This window comes from Pseudorca crassidens, chromosome 13, assembly GCF_039906515.1.
Source record: "Pseudorca crassidens isolate mPseCra1 chromosome 13, mPseCra1.hap1, whole genome shotgun sequence".
In the NCBI taxonomy this organism is placed as follows: domain Eukaryota; kingdom Metazoa; phylum Chordata; class Mammalia; order Artiodactyla; family Delphinidae; genus Pseudorca; species Pseudorca crassidens.
In genome coordinates, this window is record NC_090308.1 from 78,862,014 (window position 1) to 78,883,103 (window position 21,090).

The following is a 21,090-nucleotide window of genomic DNA, read 5'->3' on the forward strand; positions in this document are numbered from 1 at the left end:
AGACGAGGTGTTGACGCAAGGAACAGAGACTTTATTCTGAAAGCCGGCAGACCGAGAAGATGGTGGACTAGGGTCCCCAAAAAAACATCTTACCGGGGTCTGGATGCCAGTTTCCTGTATAGAACAGAGAGGGGGAGGAGGCGAGGAAGTAAAGTAAAAAGGCCTTTAGTTTTGCCTGGCTTGGCCAGCGTCGGGGAGGGGGTGTGTTAATTTCTTCTTTTCTGCAGCCATTCACAGGTGGGCAGGGTCAGATTGTCTCCGGGTGAACTGAACAAAGGCACTTTAGTTTAACATTCACGTAGAGGGGCAGGGTTCCCTGAGGCAGGCCATTGTGTACAATTATAATAACAAAAGCAATGAAAAGCAAAGGTTAAAGTCAAAGAAACAGATCTAATGTGGGGTCAGAGTTGGCTCTTCCCTGTTACACAAACACATGGCAGGAGCAATTCTATTGCCTGACAGTCTTACGGACCAGTGAGGGCAGAACAAAAATTGCTTCTCACACATGAGACACTTACATCTTTGCTATATAGTATTTTAATAACCACTACTTTCAGGAATTTTGAACTTTTAAATAAAAATGCCAGGTCAACATTTAGAATGTTTGTTAAAATGTTTAATGTTTGTTAAAAAGGCTTTTTAAAACTGCCTTTATTGTAGATGTAAGAATGCATGATTCTCAGAATCTTTGAGTAGTTTCTCTCTGTATAGTATAGAAGGCTTGAATTGAATGAAAATGTGTGCCTCTAAATATCTTTGAAAGAACACTAATATTATGTCTTTTTCAACTAGAGTGCTTTACTAAACTAGCTTTTGGAGGAATCATTTTGTCATCTCCTTGCTGCAATAAACTTCATGCAGTTTCCAAAAACTGAAATTCTGTATCTGTCTACATTCCCTGTGACCAGATATGAACTGATACAAAAATAATAATCATCAATAGCGATTACAAGCTTTGAAGTTACTGCACTAAGTTCGTAGGGCAGGCTGCCCAGCCTCTCTTCATGGGATAGCTCCCAGTCTTGGAAAAGGTCGATGCTAAATAAATTGTTCACTGGTTTGCCCAAAGGCTCACAAAATGCCCTTTGTCCTCAACTATAAAAGTCATGGAAAGAAAATGTGAAGACTCAAGGTCTTCATCTAGTTTCCCCCAAACAACCCATCAAGCACAATCTCCCTTCTCTCGAAACTTCTGTTGCACTTACACTCTGTGTCACTCACTCTCACAGTAAACCATACCGTCTTTCCTTTCTCTGTGTTTGTCTTCCTGCCACAGTCTCCTGTGTTATTGCTAGCGGCAGGGACCATAGACTACACTCTCTTTGCTTTCCTTTTCAACTCTTGGTGCAATGTGAACGGGAGGAACATGAATTCATTCAACAAACATCTGCTGCATATCTACCATGCTCCAGGCACTGTAACTGGAGATACAATGGTAAACGAGTAAAGAGATTGCAGAGAACTGAAATCTCGAGGGAGAGAGACAGGCAAGCAAACAGGCAGGTACCATCAAATGTGATGCGTGGTACTTGAAGCCAGCAGTGGGGACATGAGAGCACATTTGGCGGGATTCGAGCTGGTTGTAAAGAGTCCAGGATGAGCTCTGGACGAAGTGACTTCTAACAACCAATCTGGAGGTGCGTAGGACTCAGCACAGTGAACAAGGGTTGAGGGAGCTGAGGCGTTTTCCGCAGTTTAAATTGCATCCCAGAGGTGAGAAAGAGCAGAGCACATTAAAGGGCAAGAAATGCATCAGTAGACTTGGAGTTTACAGTCGTGGTGAGGATTGGAGATGGAAGATGAAGCTCTAAAAATGAGCCGAGACCAAGAGACACAGGAGGATATTTGGTCTTGCATCTTCAGGGTAACGGAGGTCTGGGGAAGGTGCTGAGCGAGCGTATGACTGGTGGTGGCTGGTCTTCGGGAAGGTCTTTCTGGCTGCGCTGCGGAGAGATGGAGGGAGGGGGGCTGCGGCGGAGATCCAGGTGAGAGCTGGGCTGTGGCGGATCCGGTGAGGGCGGGGCTGCGGCAGGGATCCGGGCGAGGGCGGGGCTGCGCTGGACCGGGGCGGGGGATGCGGAGGGGTTACACTGGCTTCCGATTTGCAGGTGGAGTAAATGGGAAAGACTAGGTGGTGATTGTTCTGGAGGCTGTGGGAGAAGGAGGAAAGGCAGGAGGATACCCATGTTTCCAGGTTAGTCAGCGGCACGTAGGCTAGTGACTCTAGAGCAGGACTGCGGTCCTCAGGATGTGGGCCAGCAGCGTTCGCACCACCCGAGAACTGATGAAAAATGCAAATTCCCCAGCTCCACCCCGGACCCAGTGAGTGAGAAATCTCCGCGGAGGAGACCGGCGACCTGCGTTTTAACCACCTTCCAGGGATTCTGGAGCGTACTTAAGCTTGTAAACCAATGCTTTAGCTCGTGGGTCGTCCAACTGTTTTGCTCAGGACCCTAAAATATGTTTGAAAAAATATGTACAATTCACACGTTTTAAATTTGACATCCAAACATTTTATTTTTACATATAAACAGTTGCAAAGGATGTAAGTTCTAGCATATTAAAAAATACTGTGCCTTTTAAATACAGTCCATGAAATCAAAATACTCTAGCAATTTGGTACCCACCATTGCACATTGAGAAGATAAACAAGCTCTTTTTTTTTTAACAGTTTAGCAATTCCAAAATGTCCCTTCATTCCTTGAACATTCACATCCTTTTAATTTCCATAACTGAATTTTATACTGTATTCTATTAATCAACCCACCATACTTATTTGCAACAAAAATATGAATGTAATAAAATATTCATACTCAATTTAGATATAATTATTTTAGTATATAATTGATAAAATAGCATAACTTTTATAATTTTGATAATAACTATTAAACATAAAAAGTAAAATTTTTTTTTCCTCGCCCCCTCCCAAAAGTAAAATATTATTGAAATATATCTCCTAATAAGATGAGTAGGGCTTTTAAAATTTAATTCACGTGTCTGTGGATAAATATTACATATTAATAAAATAAGACAAGCTTCAGCATCAGTTCTATTCATATTTTTCTTTTTATAATTCAAATTAAAAAAAAAAACAACCAAACACCCTGCTCATATAATAAGTAGAGGGAATGAAAGTTTTATTATAGCAATTCTGCCTAATTCTCTGAACTCCTAGGATATATGCCAAAATATTATAGAATCACCCATCATAAAAATGTTTAGTAATCTAGGGACTTCCCTGGTGGTCCAGTGGTTAAGACTCCACACTTCCAATGCAAGGGACGCGGGTTTGATCCCTGGTCGGGGAACTAAGATCCCACGTGCTGCACGGCCAAAAAAAAAAAAAAAAAACCAAAAATATTTAGTAATCTAGATTGCCCCTGCTATTCTGTTGAAAGTAAAGAAGTAGAAATTACCCAACTTGCAGTGGAATTTACTGCTCAGTCTTCGGAATTATCAGAATTTTTCATGAGATACTGAATACACAGACAATGGCCAGATCATATTTGACAACAGTCTCTGACCCACAACCTCTGCACAATTGGCCCAGAACAGTCAGGACTCGTCAGTGGTCGGTGACGGCAGCTTCCCTCTTCCTGCTCATCTGTTTTGCCTTTCAACCCAGGACTAGCCAGAGGCAAACACAGGCGTACCCTGGAGATACTGTGGATTCCGTTCCAGACCACATGAATAAAGCAAAAAATAAAGCGAGTCACACAAAGTTTTTGGTTTCCCAGTGCATATAAAAGTTATGTTTAGATTATACTGTAGTCTATTAAATGTGCAATAGTATTATGTCTAAAAAAAAGTACATATCTTAATTTTTTTTTTTTTTGCGGTACGCGGGCCTCTCACTGCTGTGGCCTCTCCCGTTGCGGAGCACAGGCTCGGAACGCACAGGCTCAGCGGCCATGGCTCACGGGCGCAGCCGCTCCGCGGTATGTGGGATCTTCACGGACCGGGGCACGAACCCGCATCCCTTGCATCAGCAGGTGGACTCTCAACCACTGCGCCACCAGGGAAGCCCCATGGTAAACATTTTTTAAGTGTACTTTTAAGTCCTCTAAATTGCAACCTTTGAGCCTCCAAAGATGCTATCCAGAAAATAAAGAGCCCACAGAATGGAAGAAAATGTGTCTACATTTTATACCCGGTAAGAGTCTGTTCTTCAAAATATATCCAGAACTTTTACCGCCTATCGACAAAAAGACAAACAACCCAATTTTTTAAATGGAAAAGACTTGCATGCACACATTCTCCAGACAAGACATACAGGTGGTCAACAAGTACATGAAAAGACGTCAAACATCAGTAGTCAAGATGGAAATGCAAATTAAAACTACAATGTGATACCCCTTCATACACACTAGAATGCTTACATGAGAAAAAAACTAAAAATAACAGATGTTGGCAACAATGTAAAGAAATTAGAAACCTTCAACATTACTTGTGTAAATGTAAAATGGTGCAATCTATGTGTACAATACCTTGGCATTTTCTCAAAAATATAAACATGCAATTACCATATGGTTCAACAACTCCACTCCTAGGTAAATACCCACAAAATGGAAAAAAACAAGTGTTCAAACAAAAACTTGTACACCAATATTCATAGCAGCACTGTTCACAATAGCCCAAGGTAGAAACAATTAAAATGTCCATCAGTGAGATAAGCAAAATAGGGTAGACCCATAAGCTGCATTATTCTGCCACATAAAGGAATAAAGCAAGATGGTGCAGCCACTGTGGAAAACAGTAGGGCAGATCCTCAGAAACTTAAACCTAGAATTAATGAATAATCTGTCAGTTCCTTTCCACAGTCTGTATCCAAAATATTTCAAAGCAGGGACTGGAAGAGATATTTGTACACTCGTATTCATAGCAGCATTATTCGCAACAGCCAAAAAGTTGAAGCAACACAAGTGTCCTTTGGCAGATGAATAGATAAACAAAATGTGGTACCTACACAATGGAACATGATTCAGCCTTAAAAACTAAGGAAATTCTGACACTGCTACAAAGTGGGTAAACTTTGAAGTCATTATGTGCAGTGAAACAAGCCAGACACAAGAGGACAAACGTTCTATGAGGTGTCCAGATAAGTCAAATTCAAAGACAAAGTAGAATGATTGCCAGGGGTTGAGGGCGGTTCGTGTTTAATGGTTACAGTCTCACTTGGGGAAAATGAAAAGGGTCTGGAGATGGATGGTGAGGATATCGTTACAACAATGTGAATGTAGTTAATGCCATAGCACTGTGTACTTAAAATGGCTTAAATGGTAAATGTCATCTGTTTCTAATCACCATGAAAAAAATGAACTGTTACATGTTACAACACGGATATACATTGAAAACATCCTAAGTGAAAGAAGCCCTACAGAAAAGACCACCCAGATTGGACTCATGCTGTGTGCTTTAAATCCATGAAGGTTTTGAAAATGAGGGAAAGTCTCGGTAACTGTTCCAAACGAAACCAAAACCAAAAACAAAAAACTGGATCAGGATGGAAAAAGTCATTTCCACACAGCTGAGGCAGCTGGTGAAAGTTGAGGTGGGCCTGTGGATTGGATTATGACGTGGAAACCATAATGATTCCTCATTTTGGGGTTATGTGCTGGTTCCCTGGGAGGGTATCCCAGTTTGGGGTGAAACACGCTGCGGTATTTCGTGTGAATGTGGAAAACTTTGTACTGCTGCTGTTTAAAGTTTTTTATACTTTTGAAATTTACTAGAAAATTATTTTTCAAAACAACCATGTCAGTACCACGCCAGAAAAACAGAAAAGACATCAAAGTTTGTCATAGAGGCCAAGCCCTACCCAGATCCAGTTCACCTACAAGTGATGAGACTAATCGCCCTTGGAGGCATCCACATGTTACTAAGAGCCACTATGCCTGGATGTAGTCGAAACAGTGGGATATCTGAATTCTAGTTTTCCACATCCAACCACCAAAAAACTGTTAGAACTAATAAATGAATTCAGTAAAGCTGCAGGATACAAAAATCAACACACAAAAATCAGTTGTGATTCTATACACTAACGAATCATCAAAGAGAGAAATTAGGAAAACGATCCCATTTCCAATTGCATCCAAAAAAATAACTAGGAATAACTTTAACCTCGGATGTGAAGGACCTGCACACTGAAAACTGTAAGATGCTGATGAAAGAAACTGAACAGACACAAATAAATAGAAAGATACCCTGTGCTCATGGGTGAAAAGAATATTGTTAAAACGTCCATTCTACCCAGAGCAATGTACACATTCATGCAGTCACTACCAAGATTCCAATGACACTTTTCACAGAAACAGAACAATCCTAACACTTGCGTGGAGCCACAAGGTACCCCAAATAGCCAAAGCGACCCTGAGGAAGGAGAACAGGCTGGAGGCATCTCGCTCCCTGATTTCACACTATGTTACGAAGCTACAGTCACCAAAAAAGTGTGAAATTGGCACAAAAACAGGCACACAGACCAGAGGAACAGAGCAGAGAGCTCAGGAATCAACCTACAGGTGTGTGGTCAGTTAACTGACAAGAAAGGAGCCGAGAACATACACCAGGGAAAGGACAGTCCTCTCAATATACGGTGCTGGGAAAACCGGACGCCACACGCCAAAGAACAACACTGCACTCTGTCTGCACCACACACAGTAGTGAATAAAACCCCACAACTTTCCATATTAAGCCCTTCCTCTCCTGGGTCCTCTGAAGACAGACACCCTCAGCGGTCAGCCACGCACAGGAACCTTCTCCCCACTCTTCTTCACCTTTTCCCTCAGCGGCATCACTTCCCGGCAGGTCCTGAGGAGACCCGGCTCCTCTCAGCATGAACTGGACCCCACAGTGTCCCAAAGCTGAAGCCCCAGCGGTTCCTGATGAGACCCGGCTTCCGTTAGTGTGGACTCGACCCCGGCTTGTCCCGAAGCCCCGGCATTCAGTATGGACTCAGCCCCGCATGTTCCAGAAGCCAAAGCCCCAGTGGGTTCTGAGGAAACGGGACTCCCATCAGGGGTGAGTGGAGCCAAGTAAGCGGGCAGAACCCGCGTTCCCGGGGCGGGTCAGGGAGGCGGGCTCACGTTCCCTGCCAGCCAATGGGAACGTGCAGACCAAGCTGCCCTCACAGTTCAGTGGAGGCCCCGCCCCTGAGGGCAGTTCTGCTGAATCCATTAAACTGCAGAAATTCAAATTGAAATAGAGCCAAATATTCCATGACTTCTCCTAAATAGTTAAGGAACAATTCATTGGAAACCATATGGAATTAAAAAAAAAACACCAAAAGATTTATACAATCTGAAGAGAAACCAGAGTATACCATATGGAATAAAATAAACATAGACTCAAACATTAAAACTTACACCAGGGGCTTCCCTGGTGGCGCAGTGGTTAAGAATCCGCCTGCTAATGCAGGGAACACAGGTTGGAGCCCTGGTCCAGGAAGATCCCACATGCCGCGGAGCAGCTAAGCCCGTGCGCCACAACTACTGCCTGTGCTCTAGAGCCCGCAAGCCACAACTACTGAGGCCACGTGCCACAACTACCAAAGCCCACGCGCCTAGAGCCCGTGCTCCGCAACAAGAGAAGCCATTGCAATGAGAAGCCCACACACCACAACGAAGAGTAGCCCCCGCTTGCTGCAACTAGAGAAAGCCCGCGCACAGCAACGAAGACCCAACGCGGCCAAAAAATAATAATAATAAATAAATAAAAAGTACACCAAATTCACTCAAATTTATTAACAAACATTTAAAATGCAAAACTCTCAAAATTATAGAGATAAATAGGGAGGAAAATCTACATGACCTTGGGTTAGGTCTATAGATCATGAGCTTTGAGTTTTAGCACACAGCACACAAAGTCAACCCAGAAAAGAAAAAATGTAGTATTGTAAACTTCATAAAATTAAAGATTTCTACTCTGAAAAATCTTATTCAGAAAACGAAAAGACAAGCCACAAACTGGAGGAAAAATATTTGCAAAACACATATCTGATAAAGGATTTGGACTTAAAATATACTCAATACAAAGAACTATAAAACAACTCCATAAAAAATGGGTAAACATTATATACGACGTTTAATAATATCATATATGCTCAACATCATATATGATCAGGGAATTACAAATTAAAATCATGATAAAGACACAGACCTACTAGAGAATGGACTTGAGGATATGGGGAGGGGGAAGGGTAAGCTGTGACAAAGCGAGAGAGTGGCATGGACATATACGCACTACCAAACTTAAAATAGATAGCTAGTGGGAAGCAGCCACATAGCACAGGGAGATGAGCTCGGTGCTTTGTGACCACCTAGAGGGGTGGGATAGGGAGGGTGCGAGGGAGGGAGACACAAGAGGGAAGAGATATGGGAACATATGTATATGTATAAATGATTCACTTTGTTATAAAGCAGAAACTAGCACACCATTGTAAAGCAATTATACTCCGATAAAGATGTAATAAACTAAAATAAAATCATGAGGTATCACACCACACCTATTAGGACTGCGAAACTCCAAATACATCCATTGCTGGAGAATGAGGAACAACAGGGGCTCGCCCTCATTGCTGGTGGGATGCATCTACAGCCACTTTGTGAGACAGTTTGGCAGTTTTTCCCAAAGCTAAACAGGTCTCACCTTGGGATCCAACAATCGTGCTTCCAGGATTTAGGCAACTGCTTTGAAGATCTATGTCCAAGTGCAAACAAGGATGCAATTATACACAGCAGCGCTGCTCATAATGGCTTAAAACTTGAAAAAAATGAAGATGTCCTTCAACAGATGAATGCATAAGCAAATTGGGGTACATCCTTGTAAGGGGAGCAGAATATGCCACCCCAAAATATGTCCCTTTGGCATAAGGATTATTTTGGTCTGATTAAAATAAAAAAAGAAAAACTGGGACTTCCCTGGTGGTGCAGCGGTTAAGACCCCGAGTCCCCAGTGCAGGGGGCCTGGGTTCAATCCCTGGTCAGGGAACTAGATCATCCCACATGCATGCCACAACTAAGAGTTCACATGCTGCAACTAAGGAGCCCGCGAGCCACAACTAAGGAGCCCGCCGGCCGCAACCAAGAGCCAGCGCAACAAAATAAATAAATAAAATTTTTAAAAAAAGAAAAGAAAAACTGAGTAGAGGTTTCCCTTTTGTGAAGTACATTTATATTTATTAGGGAAATCTCCATGTGTAAGGGTGTGTCCCTCTTTGTACTGGAAACAGAAGGATGATTAAATCTCAAGAGACTCTTACCAGTGGAGAAGTCTTGACTTAAATCCACATAACAACCATACTCTTGTTTACTGTGCTTTGTGTGATAACCTGCCATCACTGGCTTCTCCCCTCCCCCAAGGTCCTTCATTTGTTTTTAGCCGAAGATGGTATGTAAGGTGAAGGCTTTGGCCATTTCAGGGAGTGACTCAGTTTTCCTGGGTATCTCTCATATATTCAGGAGGTACGCATGCTATTAAAATTCTTACAGGGGAATCTCAGTCAAGAGCCTATAAAGGTAGAGGGAAAACTGGTTTTCCTCCGATACACAGGCAATGGAATACTACTCAGCAACAGAAAGAAATGAGCCATCAACCCATGGGAAGACATGGATGAATCTTAGGTGCATATTGCTGAGCAGAAGAGTCCAGTCTGAGGAGGCTGCACACAGTATGACCTCATTTGTATGACATTCTGGAAAAGACAAAACTACCTTTACAGGGCTTCAGTGGTGGCGCAGTGGTTGAGAGTCCGCCTGCCGATGCAGGGGACACGGGTTCATGCCCTGGTCTGGGAAGATCCCACATGCCGCGGAGCGGCTGGGCTGGTGAGCCATGGCCGCTGAGCCTGCGCATCCGGAGCCTGTGCTCCGCAACGGTAGAGGGCACAACAGTGAGAGGCCCGCGTACCGCAAAAAAAAAACAAAAAAACAAAAAAACAAAAAAAAAAACCCTACATTTAACTATAGATGATAAGCAGATCATGGGGTGGGGCGGGTTTGAAGTATTCCACGTGATATTTTAGGAAGGATACCTGTCACTATGCATTTGTCTAAGCCCACAGATGTGTATAGCCCAAGGGTTCAATCATAATCTACTCAAATTTAGTTATTTAGGATGTAGGAGTGCTGCAGGATGGAATACACAATGCGACAGAATCCAGCTATATTAGAAATGTATGGAAGGTGCTGACCTAAGTTAACTTTGGAAATGAATGGAATCTGTAGACTAAAGGCAAAATGGACCATACATAAACAGTGGGCTTTATTTTATGGAGTTCTTTCCGGGGTGTCGTCGTTAACAATTCTGAAACCTCTGCACATAGATAAATGGCACATGGTGGGCGCCAGGCTCCTGGTTTTGGTGAGGCTGGAGATAGATGGGCTCCAGGTTAGGCACTTACAACTGGCCTCCTGTTTACATTTCTTGGAGCAGAAAAAAGTGGGCTTCAGGCCGGACGCTTACCACTAGCCTCCTGTTTGCATTTCCTGAGACAGGAGGTAGGTGGGCTCCAGGTTAGGCGTTTACAGTCAGCCTCCTGTTTGCTCTCCAAAACGAAGTAACAACAGACACAGGGTAAATAGTCAAGCTTTGTCTCCTGAGGACATTTTAAGACAGCAGTCATGGCATGTGTCCATCTTGGCTGAGAGATGCCTTCGCACCTAGGGGGCGAAGGAACGTGTAGACATTCCTACCCTAAGAAAAGGTCCCACCTTGCCCCCAGCTGGATTCCACCTCAAAGAACGGGGTCAGGGGCTTCCCTGGTGGCACAGTGGTTAAGAACCCGCCTGCCAATGCAGGGGACACAAGTTCGAGCCCTGGTCGGGGAAGATCCCACATGCCACGGAGCAACTAAGCCCGTGCGCCACAACTACTGAGCCTGCACTCTAGAGCCCGCGAGCCACAACTACTGAGCCCGTGAGCCGCAACTACTGAAGCCCACGCACCTAGAGCTCACGCTCCACGACAAGAGAAGCCACCCCAATGAGAAGCCCACGCACCGCAACGAAGAGTAGCCCCCGCTCACCGCAACTAGAGAAAGCCCGCGTGCAGCAACGAAGACCCAACACAGCCAAAAAATAAATTAATAAATTAATTAATTTAAAAAATGGGGTTCACTTTACCCCTCCTAACCATAAACTTGGCAACAGTTTGTAATAAAATGAAAGGAACTCAGAGGCACCCTGAAGCACCATGCGTCCCCGGGCATGACCTTGAGCCACCTGTGCTTCAGTTCAGCCACCTCGCTCGTTAACAGGGACAGGGCTGCGAATGGCAGGTCCACAGAGCTGTGTCTGTTCAAGTTAGGGTCACCTGAATGACCCGTGTGGAAGGCTGAAGTCTGACCCACAGACCACAGAGCAAGTGTGTTTCGTGAGCATTTAGATTCTAAGACAACATCACATTTCCCACCAGGACTTTGGAACCTTGGTCTTCAATGATAGGCTCCTTCTGTTCTCCCCTCCCATTCATTTTGCAAAACTCAACTGACTGCCTTCCCAGCCGTTACTTGCAACCTGGAGTCCTGCAGGTTGGGTCTCTGTCCCTGAGAGCCAGGCTGGCCTTGGGAACCTCTGCTCAGGGTCAAGGTCTTGAGGATGTGAGGGCAGCCCCCTGCAGGCTGGGCTCCCGCTCTGCGGAAAGTGAACGGGCACCAGGCGGGTCAGGAGGGCGAGAGGCTGGTCCAGATGATGCCACGGTGCTCGGGCAAGTCTTTCCGAATTTCAGTTTCCCCATCTCTAAAAATCAATGACTGGGCAACGGCAACCTTAAAGGACTTTCCAGCTTGAAAATATGGTCCTTCTCTAACACTGAGACATGTGGTCTCCCCAAGTTCCTAAGCTTTGTTTTCTCCATAAAAACGACGTGTGAAGTACTTGCAGGAACATTAAGGTACAAGCCTTCAGGGGCCACGTAACCTTTAAACTCCACACAGATCATATTTTAAAATCTTCTCGCTAAAGCTTTTCTTATGTGAAGTGAGCCTCAGTTTTTGTGATGCAGGTAGAGCACTGAGGCCTCATCTGTCTTGAGGTCTTTCTTAGCAGCCTGATAGCACTCCCTCCTCCATCAGCTTCAGCAACAGCTAGGGAGTATAACCAGGCTGACGGGGTTTCCTCAACATCTCCAACAAGGAACCAAGTGGACCAATACTCAGGGGGAAGGACAGCCAGGACACCAAAGTGTCTATTTGCTAGCTGCTCCTTCTAAAGACCAACACCATGCCCTGGAGCAGTGCCAGCAATTAACCTGGCCCCCACTGGCCAGAGACTAAGACGGAAATTACAGAGAACATAGAAAAGCCAGAGGTTTACAAAGATAGAACAAGGGACTTCCCTGGTGGTGCAGTGGTTAAGAGTCCACCTGCCAATGCAGGGGACACGGGTTCGTGCCCTGGTCCGGGAAGATCCCACATGCCGCGGAGCAAGTAAGCCTGTGCTCCACAACTACTGAGCCCACATGCCACAACTACTGAAGCCTGCGCACCTAGAGCCCACGCTCCACAACAAGAGAAGCCACCGCGATGAGAAGCCCCTGCTCGCCGCAACTAGAGAAACCCCACGCGCAGCAACGAAGACCCAACACAGCCAAAAATAAATAAATAATATTATATTGAAAAAAACCAAAAACAAAGATAGAACAGGCTTCCCTAGGAGGCATGTAAGTTCTCTGTCCTCAGAGGTGTTTAAGCCCAGGCTGCTCAAACCCCGGGTGGCAGGTTGCGGGCAGAATGTCTGGACCAGGTGGCTAAAAGGCCCCTTCTCAACTGTTGCATCTTGTCATTGTAATGCCTGAGAGCCTTCAGGTGATTTCCATGCAGCAACAACTCTGGGATCCACGGTCGGGCCCCTGAGTTAGTTCCCTCCCCTACTTCCTCCTTTCTAACAGGCAGGTGCCCTGCAAGAAAGCAGCAAAAATTCCCACAAAATAAACAGCTGAAATGCCAAGGTTAGATGCAGCGTTCTAACTGCAAACAATTATTAACATCTGCTCCCTGGAAGACTCGCTGTGCCTATTTAGCGGAGTCAGGAACATCTAACAACTTGGCAGCTGTACCACATAAGTGAAATTCCTCTTCCTTTTACACCACTGGTCTTGAATCCCTTGGCTGCAATCTTTCAAGGGGTTCAGCTATGATCTTTCTCACATGCTGTTGCCAACCTAAGAGTTTGTTCATTGAAATAAGAAGTCTGTCCGTTTGTTTTTTAAAAAAACCTTAAAACGAAGCCACACGAATGGCAAGATGTGACACCCTTCAGGGCGAATGAAAGAAACACAGCAGGCCGGAACCGAGGCAGGAGCCGTACTCTCTAAGAAGACAACGCCAGTTCTGGACGGCACATGCCAGTTTTGCCCAGAAGCACCAAGCGGAGAGAAGGCCGTGTTGCAACCTTACAGGTGGAGACAAGCGCAAGTCCTTGACAGGTGGTTTAAAAATGCAGACAGCCACGGTGAGGGCTGCTTTCCCCAAGCACCACTGCTCCCCAAAGCCAGACGGGGTTGCTTTAGAGTGTCGGCCACCTCTAAGAGGCAGAAGCCTCCTGCCCCAGATCCAGCTGTGGGAAACTGCAGAAGAGGCTAAGGCACGTGGCTTAGTGGTCTGATGAAAGAACAGATTTCTGCACCCAAGAAAAACATGAGTTCAGAGAGCTCTGTCTCTCCTCTCACCTGACATGCTTTCAGAGGTTGAAAAGACACACACAACCTCCGCTTTCCAAAGGACCTCTCCTTAGAGGAAAAACAGCATGGGACTGCGTGCGCACAGCATCTGGCTGAGGGTGAAAAGCGTCCCAGGCTTCCCGTGGGAATGAAAGCGCTCTTCCAGACACACCTGAACAGATAGAGCCTAACACCACAGCTTCTTGTCCAGAGTCTCTCAACTGGGAACACAGATCTGCTGTTGAAGAGACGGTGACGTGACCTACACATCCACAACTGTGGCTCAAACATCTGACGGCTACATTTTTTTTTCCCTCAATAGTATGTGGATATTTCCAGGGAGCAGGTTACCAATGCCTTAACCCCATCTGCCCCCAAACTCCAGCCTGATAACAAAACACTCCCCTTGACAAAGGGGGTTCGGTGTTTGATTCCTTCAAACCCTTTCTAAACTCAGCTTCTTAGGAAAAACCTCCATAAGCCACATACTTTAGAGCCTTCTTGGCGCCTCCATATCAACAGCCTTCAGCTGTGGGCAGTGAGACGCTCTCTGAATACGCACTGAACCTGCACGACTGCAAACACAGAGAGCACCCCGACGTGCCAACCATGGTCAGGTGTATGAAAATACGACCCCCTCAGAGTCTAGAGGATGCTCTCTGTACATTCAATTATGCATATTTTAAAAGGCTGCAATCTGCTAGACATGCATCGTGAGCACTAGCGAAAGCGTGGCTGCCACGGACACACCACGTTTTATTTAGTGAGAGTGGCGTCCTTGTCCACGGAAAGCACGCTCCATGGAACCGAGAACTTTGGCCCCTCCACCTCCCCGCTTGCGGGGGGTCTGTTCTGACTTCTCTGGGTGGCGCTCAGGTGAATCCATCCGTGAGACACTAAAACGCTCCACCAGGCCAGGCTGTCCACTGCTGCTTTTATTCTTTGAGGCTTAAGAAAGAACTCAGAATTAAAACTGAGTAAGAAGGTGATACCTTTGAACACAATATATGTCAAGATGGTCAGAAATTAGAATTCAAGTCCTTTCTTCTCTTTCCTTCCTACTCCCTGTTCACACTCTCTGCTCCCCCAACACACTGACTAGAAAATGTTGCAAAAGCTTGCTTTTGGATATAAAGCTTTATTTTCAAAGGATACTTTGGTTCTGATAGAATTAGATATACGGATCTGAGTTTTTGAACATAAAGAAAAAATCAGGTAATTGTTAATAGTTAAAAAAGTTGTGTTAGCAATCGTTCCCCCTGAAAGAGAGGCAAGGTGCTCACAAGAACGAGCATCAGATGGTACCGGCCTGTGTTGCTCAAAGCCGTGCTTCGTTGCCAACCCCCCAGTGCAGAAGGTCAAGGCTGGTCAGAACTTCCACCCCAGGGCTGGACTCGGGGGCAGGAACCACACGGTCCTTGGCGGCTTTCTTGTGGCTCTCAATTAAGGATTAGTACTTCTGAAAACATGAGCCCCAAACCACTACATGCATCCATCTGTCAAAGCATTTCTGGCCCAGGAGAACGGCTGAGGTCGTAACACGTAACTCTGCCCGCAGAATGAAGTGTGGATGGGAGGACCAGGGGCCGCGGCTCCCGGGAGGGGCTCTGCATGTGTGGTTCTGGACCCTCCACAATACGGCTGGGCGCATGGGACTGCCTGAAACCTCGCCTGACCTGAAACCTCCTGTTGGTGCATCAGGGTTTCCTCTACTACGTGTGCTGAGCAACAGAAACGGCAGGGGTCTCGGCGCCTGGAGCTGGGGACCAGATGTGACAAGTCTGGCACTGTAGTGACAGCTCGATCAGCCAGCAGATGCCGCCTGAGTGCCTACTGTGTGCCAGGCACAGGGCCGGCGAGGAATCCGCGTCAAAGGGACTTGCTGACAAGCGACAAAGCTGGCAGCAAAGCGGGGGTCTGTGTCCCCAGCAGACGGGTCTGCTCACGCTGGTCCGCCTCCAGCCGCAGGCTGCTGGCGCAGGGCTACACCTCGCGTGAGGCAGCGTGGGATCACAGTGACTGCCAAGATTGCTGTCACCCACATTTGCAGGAGAACTGACTTCATGCTTCGCTGATGAGGCCATACATTGTTTTCCTTTCATTCTTTTTCTGATCATGCTTTTTCTTTTTTTTTTTTTTAGTCCAGTAGTTGGCTTAAAAGTCTGCATGTAAACATGCTGCATCAGGAGGATGTAATCCTCCTGACCTAAAAGATTTACCGTATTCATCAAGCTTTTTATTTACAGTAAAACTGAACAGCCTTCACGGGCTTAAATGCAGTCGACATCACTGTGCATTAAGCACTGCACTTACCCATTGAAGACGTGCTCCAGCCTCACTGGAGCCGCTTGCCGCCCCTCATTTCTGGTCCGGTTTGTGCGCTGTGGTCACTCTTCACCGGGTAGAAAAGTAAGGAGGGTCTCGTTTTCACTCACAGGTCTGTGCCTGAAGCCTTGGCTTCTGCTCACTGGGGCTTACTGAAGCCTGGCCTGCTCTGCAGTTTGTAGTGTCCTCCGTAACGTCGGACAGTGTTCATCTGAGGCTCCTGTCCACGTGCAGCTGGACCTTCTTCTGCGAGATGCTCTTCTGGACCCTCTTGCTGAAAGATGTGATGCCCATGGGCCGGAGCAGCAGCGGGGCGGGCCTTGAACCGGCAGCAACCAGCCCACGGGACCCGGTAGCCCCTGGCTGCATCCCGAGCCCCTCAGCCCCGGGGCTGCCCTCCCCACACTCCCCAGCATGTTCTGATTGTGGTCTTTTATAACCAGATGTCCAGTTTTCCCAGCACCACTTACTGAAGAGACTGTCTTTTGTCCCCACTGTGTATTCTTTTTACGTTTCATTCTGCACTTTTAGGGAAAGATGGGCTCCTAGCTGTTAGCCTAGCCCAGCTTCGCTGAAAACCTGTCAGTAGCCCAAATTAATGTTAGTATTTCACTAATTTTAATGCATTTTCACGTAATGAAACTTATTACAAAAATTTATTCTCATTACATACACCTTTTGGTGGGTGTTTGTGGTTCTTGTATCATGAACGTATTTCCTCACTACTATTCAACTTCCGACAGATGATAACATGGTATAAGTAATTATCATGCAGGGAACAGAAAACTACACAAAACTATAAGGGAAAGTAGGGGCCATGATTAGTCAAAGAAGCTTTCGGGGAAATGAATTTACCCAAGATTTACTTGATCCTCGAGCACTAGGCTAAAATTTAACAAACAGCTGTTGCATAGTTTGGCCCCATGAAATCTTTTTACTGTTTCATTTCAAAGTAGATAAGGTAGTAAGAAAAGTACCAGCAAATAAAACACTATGTGGTAAACACAAAATTAAAGGGCTATTGGGAAAGACGGATCAGCTTGTCTTTTTATCACAGAAAATAATTTATTGTGTTAACAGCATTTTCACTGCTATGACAACATCTGAACAAGCTTGAAACCCTTTAAAGATTGACCTTAATACAGCAACATTATAGGAGACAAAATTTACATTTATTTCTTTTTTTAAAATAAAGATAGCAAAAAGTGAAATTTTAATGCTACATTCCTTAATATCAATAAAAAATGTTCAACTCAAGTTTAAATACTTTTGATCTTATTCAAGTATAAAATACTGAATTCTACATTTTAAACACTATTATTTTAAGACTCAGTCATCTCTTCATACTGCCAGCGTGCTTCCAATACTTCCACAGTATCTTAAATAAATATATCTCAAAAAAAATCTTGAATTCTGAAAAATAAGCAGGAAAAACCATCAACTGATGTACTGTGCCGTTCTAACGGGGGTGAGGTGATCTTTGAATCCCCTAGTGATTAGTGGAGCTGAGCATCTTTAACTTGTTGGACACTTATATGTCTTTGGAGAAATGTCTATTCAAGTCCTTTAACCATTTTCTAACCAGGTTGTTTTTGTTCAGTGTTAGGAGTTTCCTATGTCATAGGCATTAGGCCCTTATATGATATGATTTTCTCCATAGTTTATTCATATGGCTCCCTACTGGACATTTATGTCCAGAGGAATTGCTGGATCAAAAGGTATACGTGGGCTTCCCTGGTGGCGCAGTGGTTGAGAGTCTGCCTGCCGATGCAGGGGACACGGGTTCGTGCCCCAGTCCGGGAAGATCCCACATGCCGCGGAGCGGCTGGGCCCGTGAGCCATGGCCGCTGAGCCTGCGCGTCTGGAGCCTGTGCTCCGCAACGAGAGAGGCCACAACAGTGATAGGCCCGTGTACCAAAAAAAAAAAAAAAAAAAAAGGTATATGTATTTACAATTGATACATTACCACCTGATTGCTCAGAAGAGGTTATACCAATTTACACCTACACCAATTCTATTGTATTCCATTATACTCTTACGACTGTACAACTTAAAGTTTTTTTCTCATCTCTGAATTAATACTTCTAAGATATATATATATATATTTTAAACATCTTTATTGGAGTATAATTGCTTTACAATGGTGTGTTCGTTTCTGCTTTATAACAAAGTGAATCAGTTCTAAGATATATTAACTAGAATTTAGGTAACAGATAAAGAATAAGATCTCATTTATTGTGTTAGTGACTCTTAGAGATAATGCTGATTGTAATAAACACACTAACAAAGCCTAGTTAAGGAAACCAGGTGTTTGAAAGTTCATGTGTTATTCAAATTTTACCTCTTTTAAGTAGGCTGGTACCACTTTTCAATATAGACGTTAATAATAAAACATCTTGGGTTTTCCTTGGGGTCTTTCCCATTTATTTTCCATTTCTTTTTTCAGTTTATTTGCTTTATATCTCTCAGCCATCACCACAAGATCCTCTGGGACACTCTGAAGCCATTAAACGTGTTATTAGGATTGAGGTGATTCTCATTATATAACAGCTTTTCTACAATCTTCAGAGAATCTCCACAACTGATTACGTGACATCATCCAAACAGAATGGAATGTGTCCCTCTGCATATGCAACACCGAATCTTCAAGGTATAAAAACCAGCCTAGTCTTAAAAAACCCCGTCAGTAAATACGTGGCCCTCCTGCTAGCGTGGCCTTTCAGTTGCTTCCTGGTGCCTTTGCCTGGTGTCACTTTCTCACCTCGAGGCCTGAGTGTGTCCTCTGCTTCCTCTGTTCTCTGCAACCTCCACCCCACTGGGCTCTTCCTCAGCAGGGTTCAGTGACGCTCACCATTAGATCAGGTTCCCCACTTATATATTATAGTGCTCATCTTTGCCATGCTACAGCCCTCATAACACGCTTAATTGCTTGTTTAATATCTGTATTTCCTGACAGGCAGTAAAGCCCCAGTACTTGGAATAAATGAAATTTGAACCTTAGAAAACAGAGCTGCATATTCTCACCTGATTTGCTCTTTCCAGAATATTAATTAATTCACCAGCAATCTTCCAATCATTTCTAGTGATGAGGGTAACACATACCCCAGTCCTCCTTCAAGGGGGAAAAAAGTCAGTTTAATTTGATTTGTAATTTATATTCATGATTCAGCTAGCAAAATAGAACAAAAACAGCAGCAGCAAAACCTCAACTCTTTCACAAGCCCAACTACGTATGATACGTTACGATTTAGCCATTCAGGGACTTCTCTGGTGGCGCAGTGGTTAAGAATCCACCTGCCAATGCAGGGGACACAGGTTCGAGCCCTGGTCCGGGAAGATCCCACATGCCGCGGAGCAACGAAGCCCATGCGCCACAACTACTAAGCCTGTGCTCTGGAGCCTGCGAGCCACAGCTACTGAGACCGCATGCCACAGCTACTGAGCCTGCGCACCTAGAGCCTGTGCTCCGCAACAAGAGAAGCCACCGCAATGAGAAGCCCGCGCACCACAACGAAGAGTAGCCCCTGCTCGCCACAACTAGAGAAAGCCTGCACGCAGCAACGAAGACCCAACGCAGCCAAAAAATTAATTAATTAAAAGATTTAGCCATTCATATAAGGAAGATGTGGTACATATACACAATGGAATACTACTCAGCCATAAAAAAGAACAAAATAATGCTGTTTGTAGCAACATGGATGCCACCAGAGATTATCATACTAAGTGAAGTAAGCCAGACAGAGAAAGACAAATATCATATGATACCATTTATATGTGGAATCTAAAATATGACACAAGGGACTTCCCTGGCAGTCCAGTGGTTAAGACTTTGCCTTCCAATACAGGGGGTGAGGGTTCCATCCCTGGTTGGGGAGCTAAGATCCCACATGCCTCATGGCCAAAAAACCAAAACAGAAGCAATACTGTAACAAATTCAATAAAGACTTTAAAAATGGTCCACATCAAAAAAAAAAAATCTAAAAAATAAAAAGTAAATAAAATATGACACAAATGAACCTATCTATGGAACAGAAACAGAATCACGGACATAGAGAACAGGCCTGTGGTTGCCAACGGGGAAGGGGTTGGGGAAGGGATGGAGTAGGAAGTTGGGGTGAGCAGATGTAAACTTTTATATATAGAATGGAAAGACAACAAGGTCCTCCTGTATAGCACAAGGAACTATATTCAATACCCTTTGAAAAACCATAATGGGAAAGAATATTAAAAAAATAGAATGTATACATATATGTATATATATATATATATATAACTGAATCACTTTGCTGTACAGCAGTAATTAACACAACACTGTAAATCAACTATACTTCGATTAAAAAAAGAGATTTAGCCATTCAAACAGCAATTTGGAACCTAATCTGCAGTTGTTTAAACAGCATGTTATGGGGATTTTATGATAGTGCTCTCAGAGGGGAAAAAGGTCCTTTTTGTGAGAATGGGGAGCCAGGCTGGATGGACCGACTTACCCTGCTCTCCCGGTGCGCCCTACTCTGTGCACATATTCTTCGATGTTCCGGGGAAAATCGTAATTATAGACGTGTGTGACATCATGGACATCGAGACCACGAGATGCTAAATCGGTAGCAATCAGTATTCGCACTTCCCCTAAAGAGTAAAGCCAAAAGAATACAGACACATGCTGGTACAAATCAACCCAAGACATATCTGTCCCCTAATATCTGATCAGGTGAACTATCCTTGCTTTTAATATTAAAACTCTTTTAAGGACAGTGAAGACGGGAAAGGGTTACTTAGCCTTTTTTAACTGCTGGCAAGTTACAACACAATAGATTCCAAAATTCAAAGGGTCCATGAACCATGGCAGAGATACATGCCTCGCAAGTAAATTAAGATAACACCCTCACTGCAAATTACTGCCTTGATATCCAGGTTTTAAACATTAGCTTGAGATAGTTCTGAGAATCTGATGAATATTTAGAACAAGTATAGTTCTGGGATCTGCAAGCTGAGGGCAGATCTTAGACATGGGTTCCATGAAAAGGTGCCAACACTCAAGTAAGTCCAGGCACTGGACACTTTTTTTTTTTGTTTTGTGGTACGCGGGCCTCTCACTGCTGTGGCCTCTCCCGT

The 21,090-nt window shown here is 44.6% G+C and overlaps 1 protein-coding gene across 7 annotated transcripts in view; it reads right to left on the reverse strand.

Moving 5' to 3' along the window:
* Window positions 1-2,544: 2,544 nt before the first annotated feature.
* Window positions 2,545-21,090, reverse strand: part of DDX43 (DEAD-box helicase 43) — a 29,512-nt gene continuing 10,966 nt past the window's right edge. The window contains exons 14-17 of one of the 7 annotated variants that reach the window (XM_067702777.1): window positions 20,466-20,604; window positions 19,003-19,090; window positions 18,320-18,475; window positions 2,545-3,663 (exon numbers count right to left, since the gene is read on the reverse strand). In XM_067702777.1, the coding sequence (XP_067558878.1) occupies window positions 18,359-18,475; window positions 19,003-19,090; window positions 20,466-20,604 (344 nt within the window). In that variant the 3' untranslated portion in view covers window positions 2,545-3,663; window positions 18,320-18,358. Of the gene's footprint in view, window positions 3,664-17,128; window positions 17,392-18,319; window positions 18,476-19,002; window positions 19,091-20,465; window positions 20,605-21,090 lie in introns of those variants that run through there. The other 6 variants (XM_067702776.1, XM_067702778.1, XM_067702779.1 and 3 more) reach the window with 6 other exon arrangements.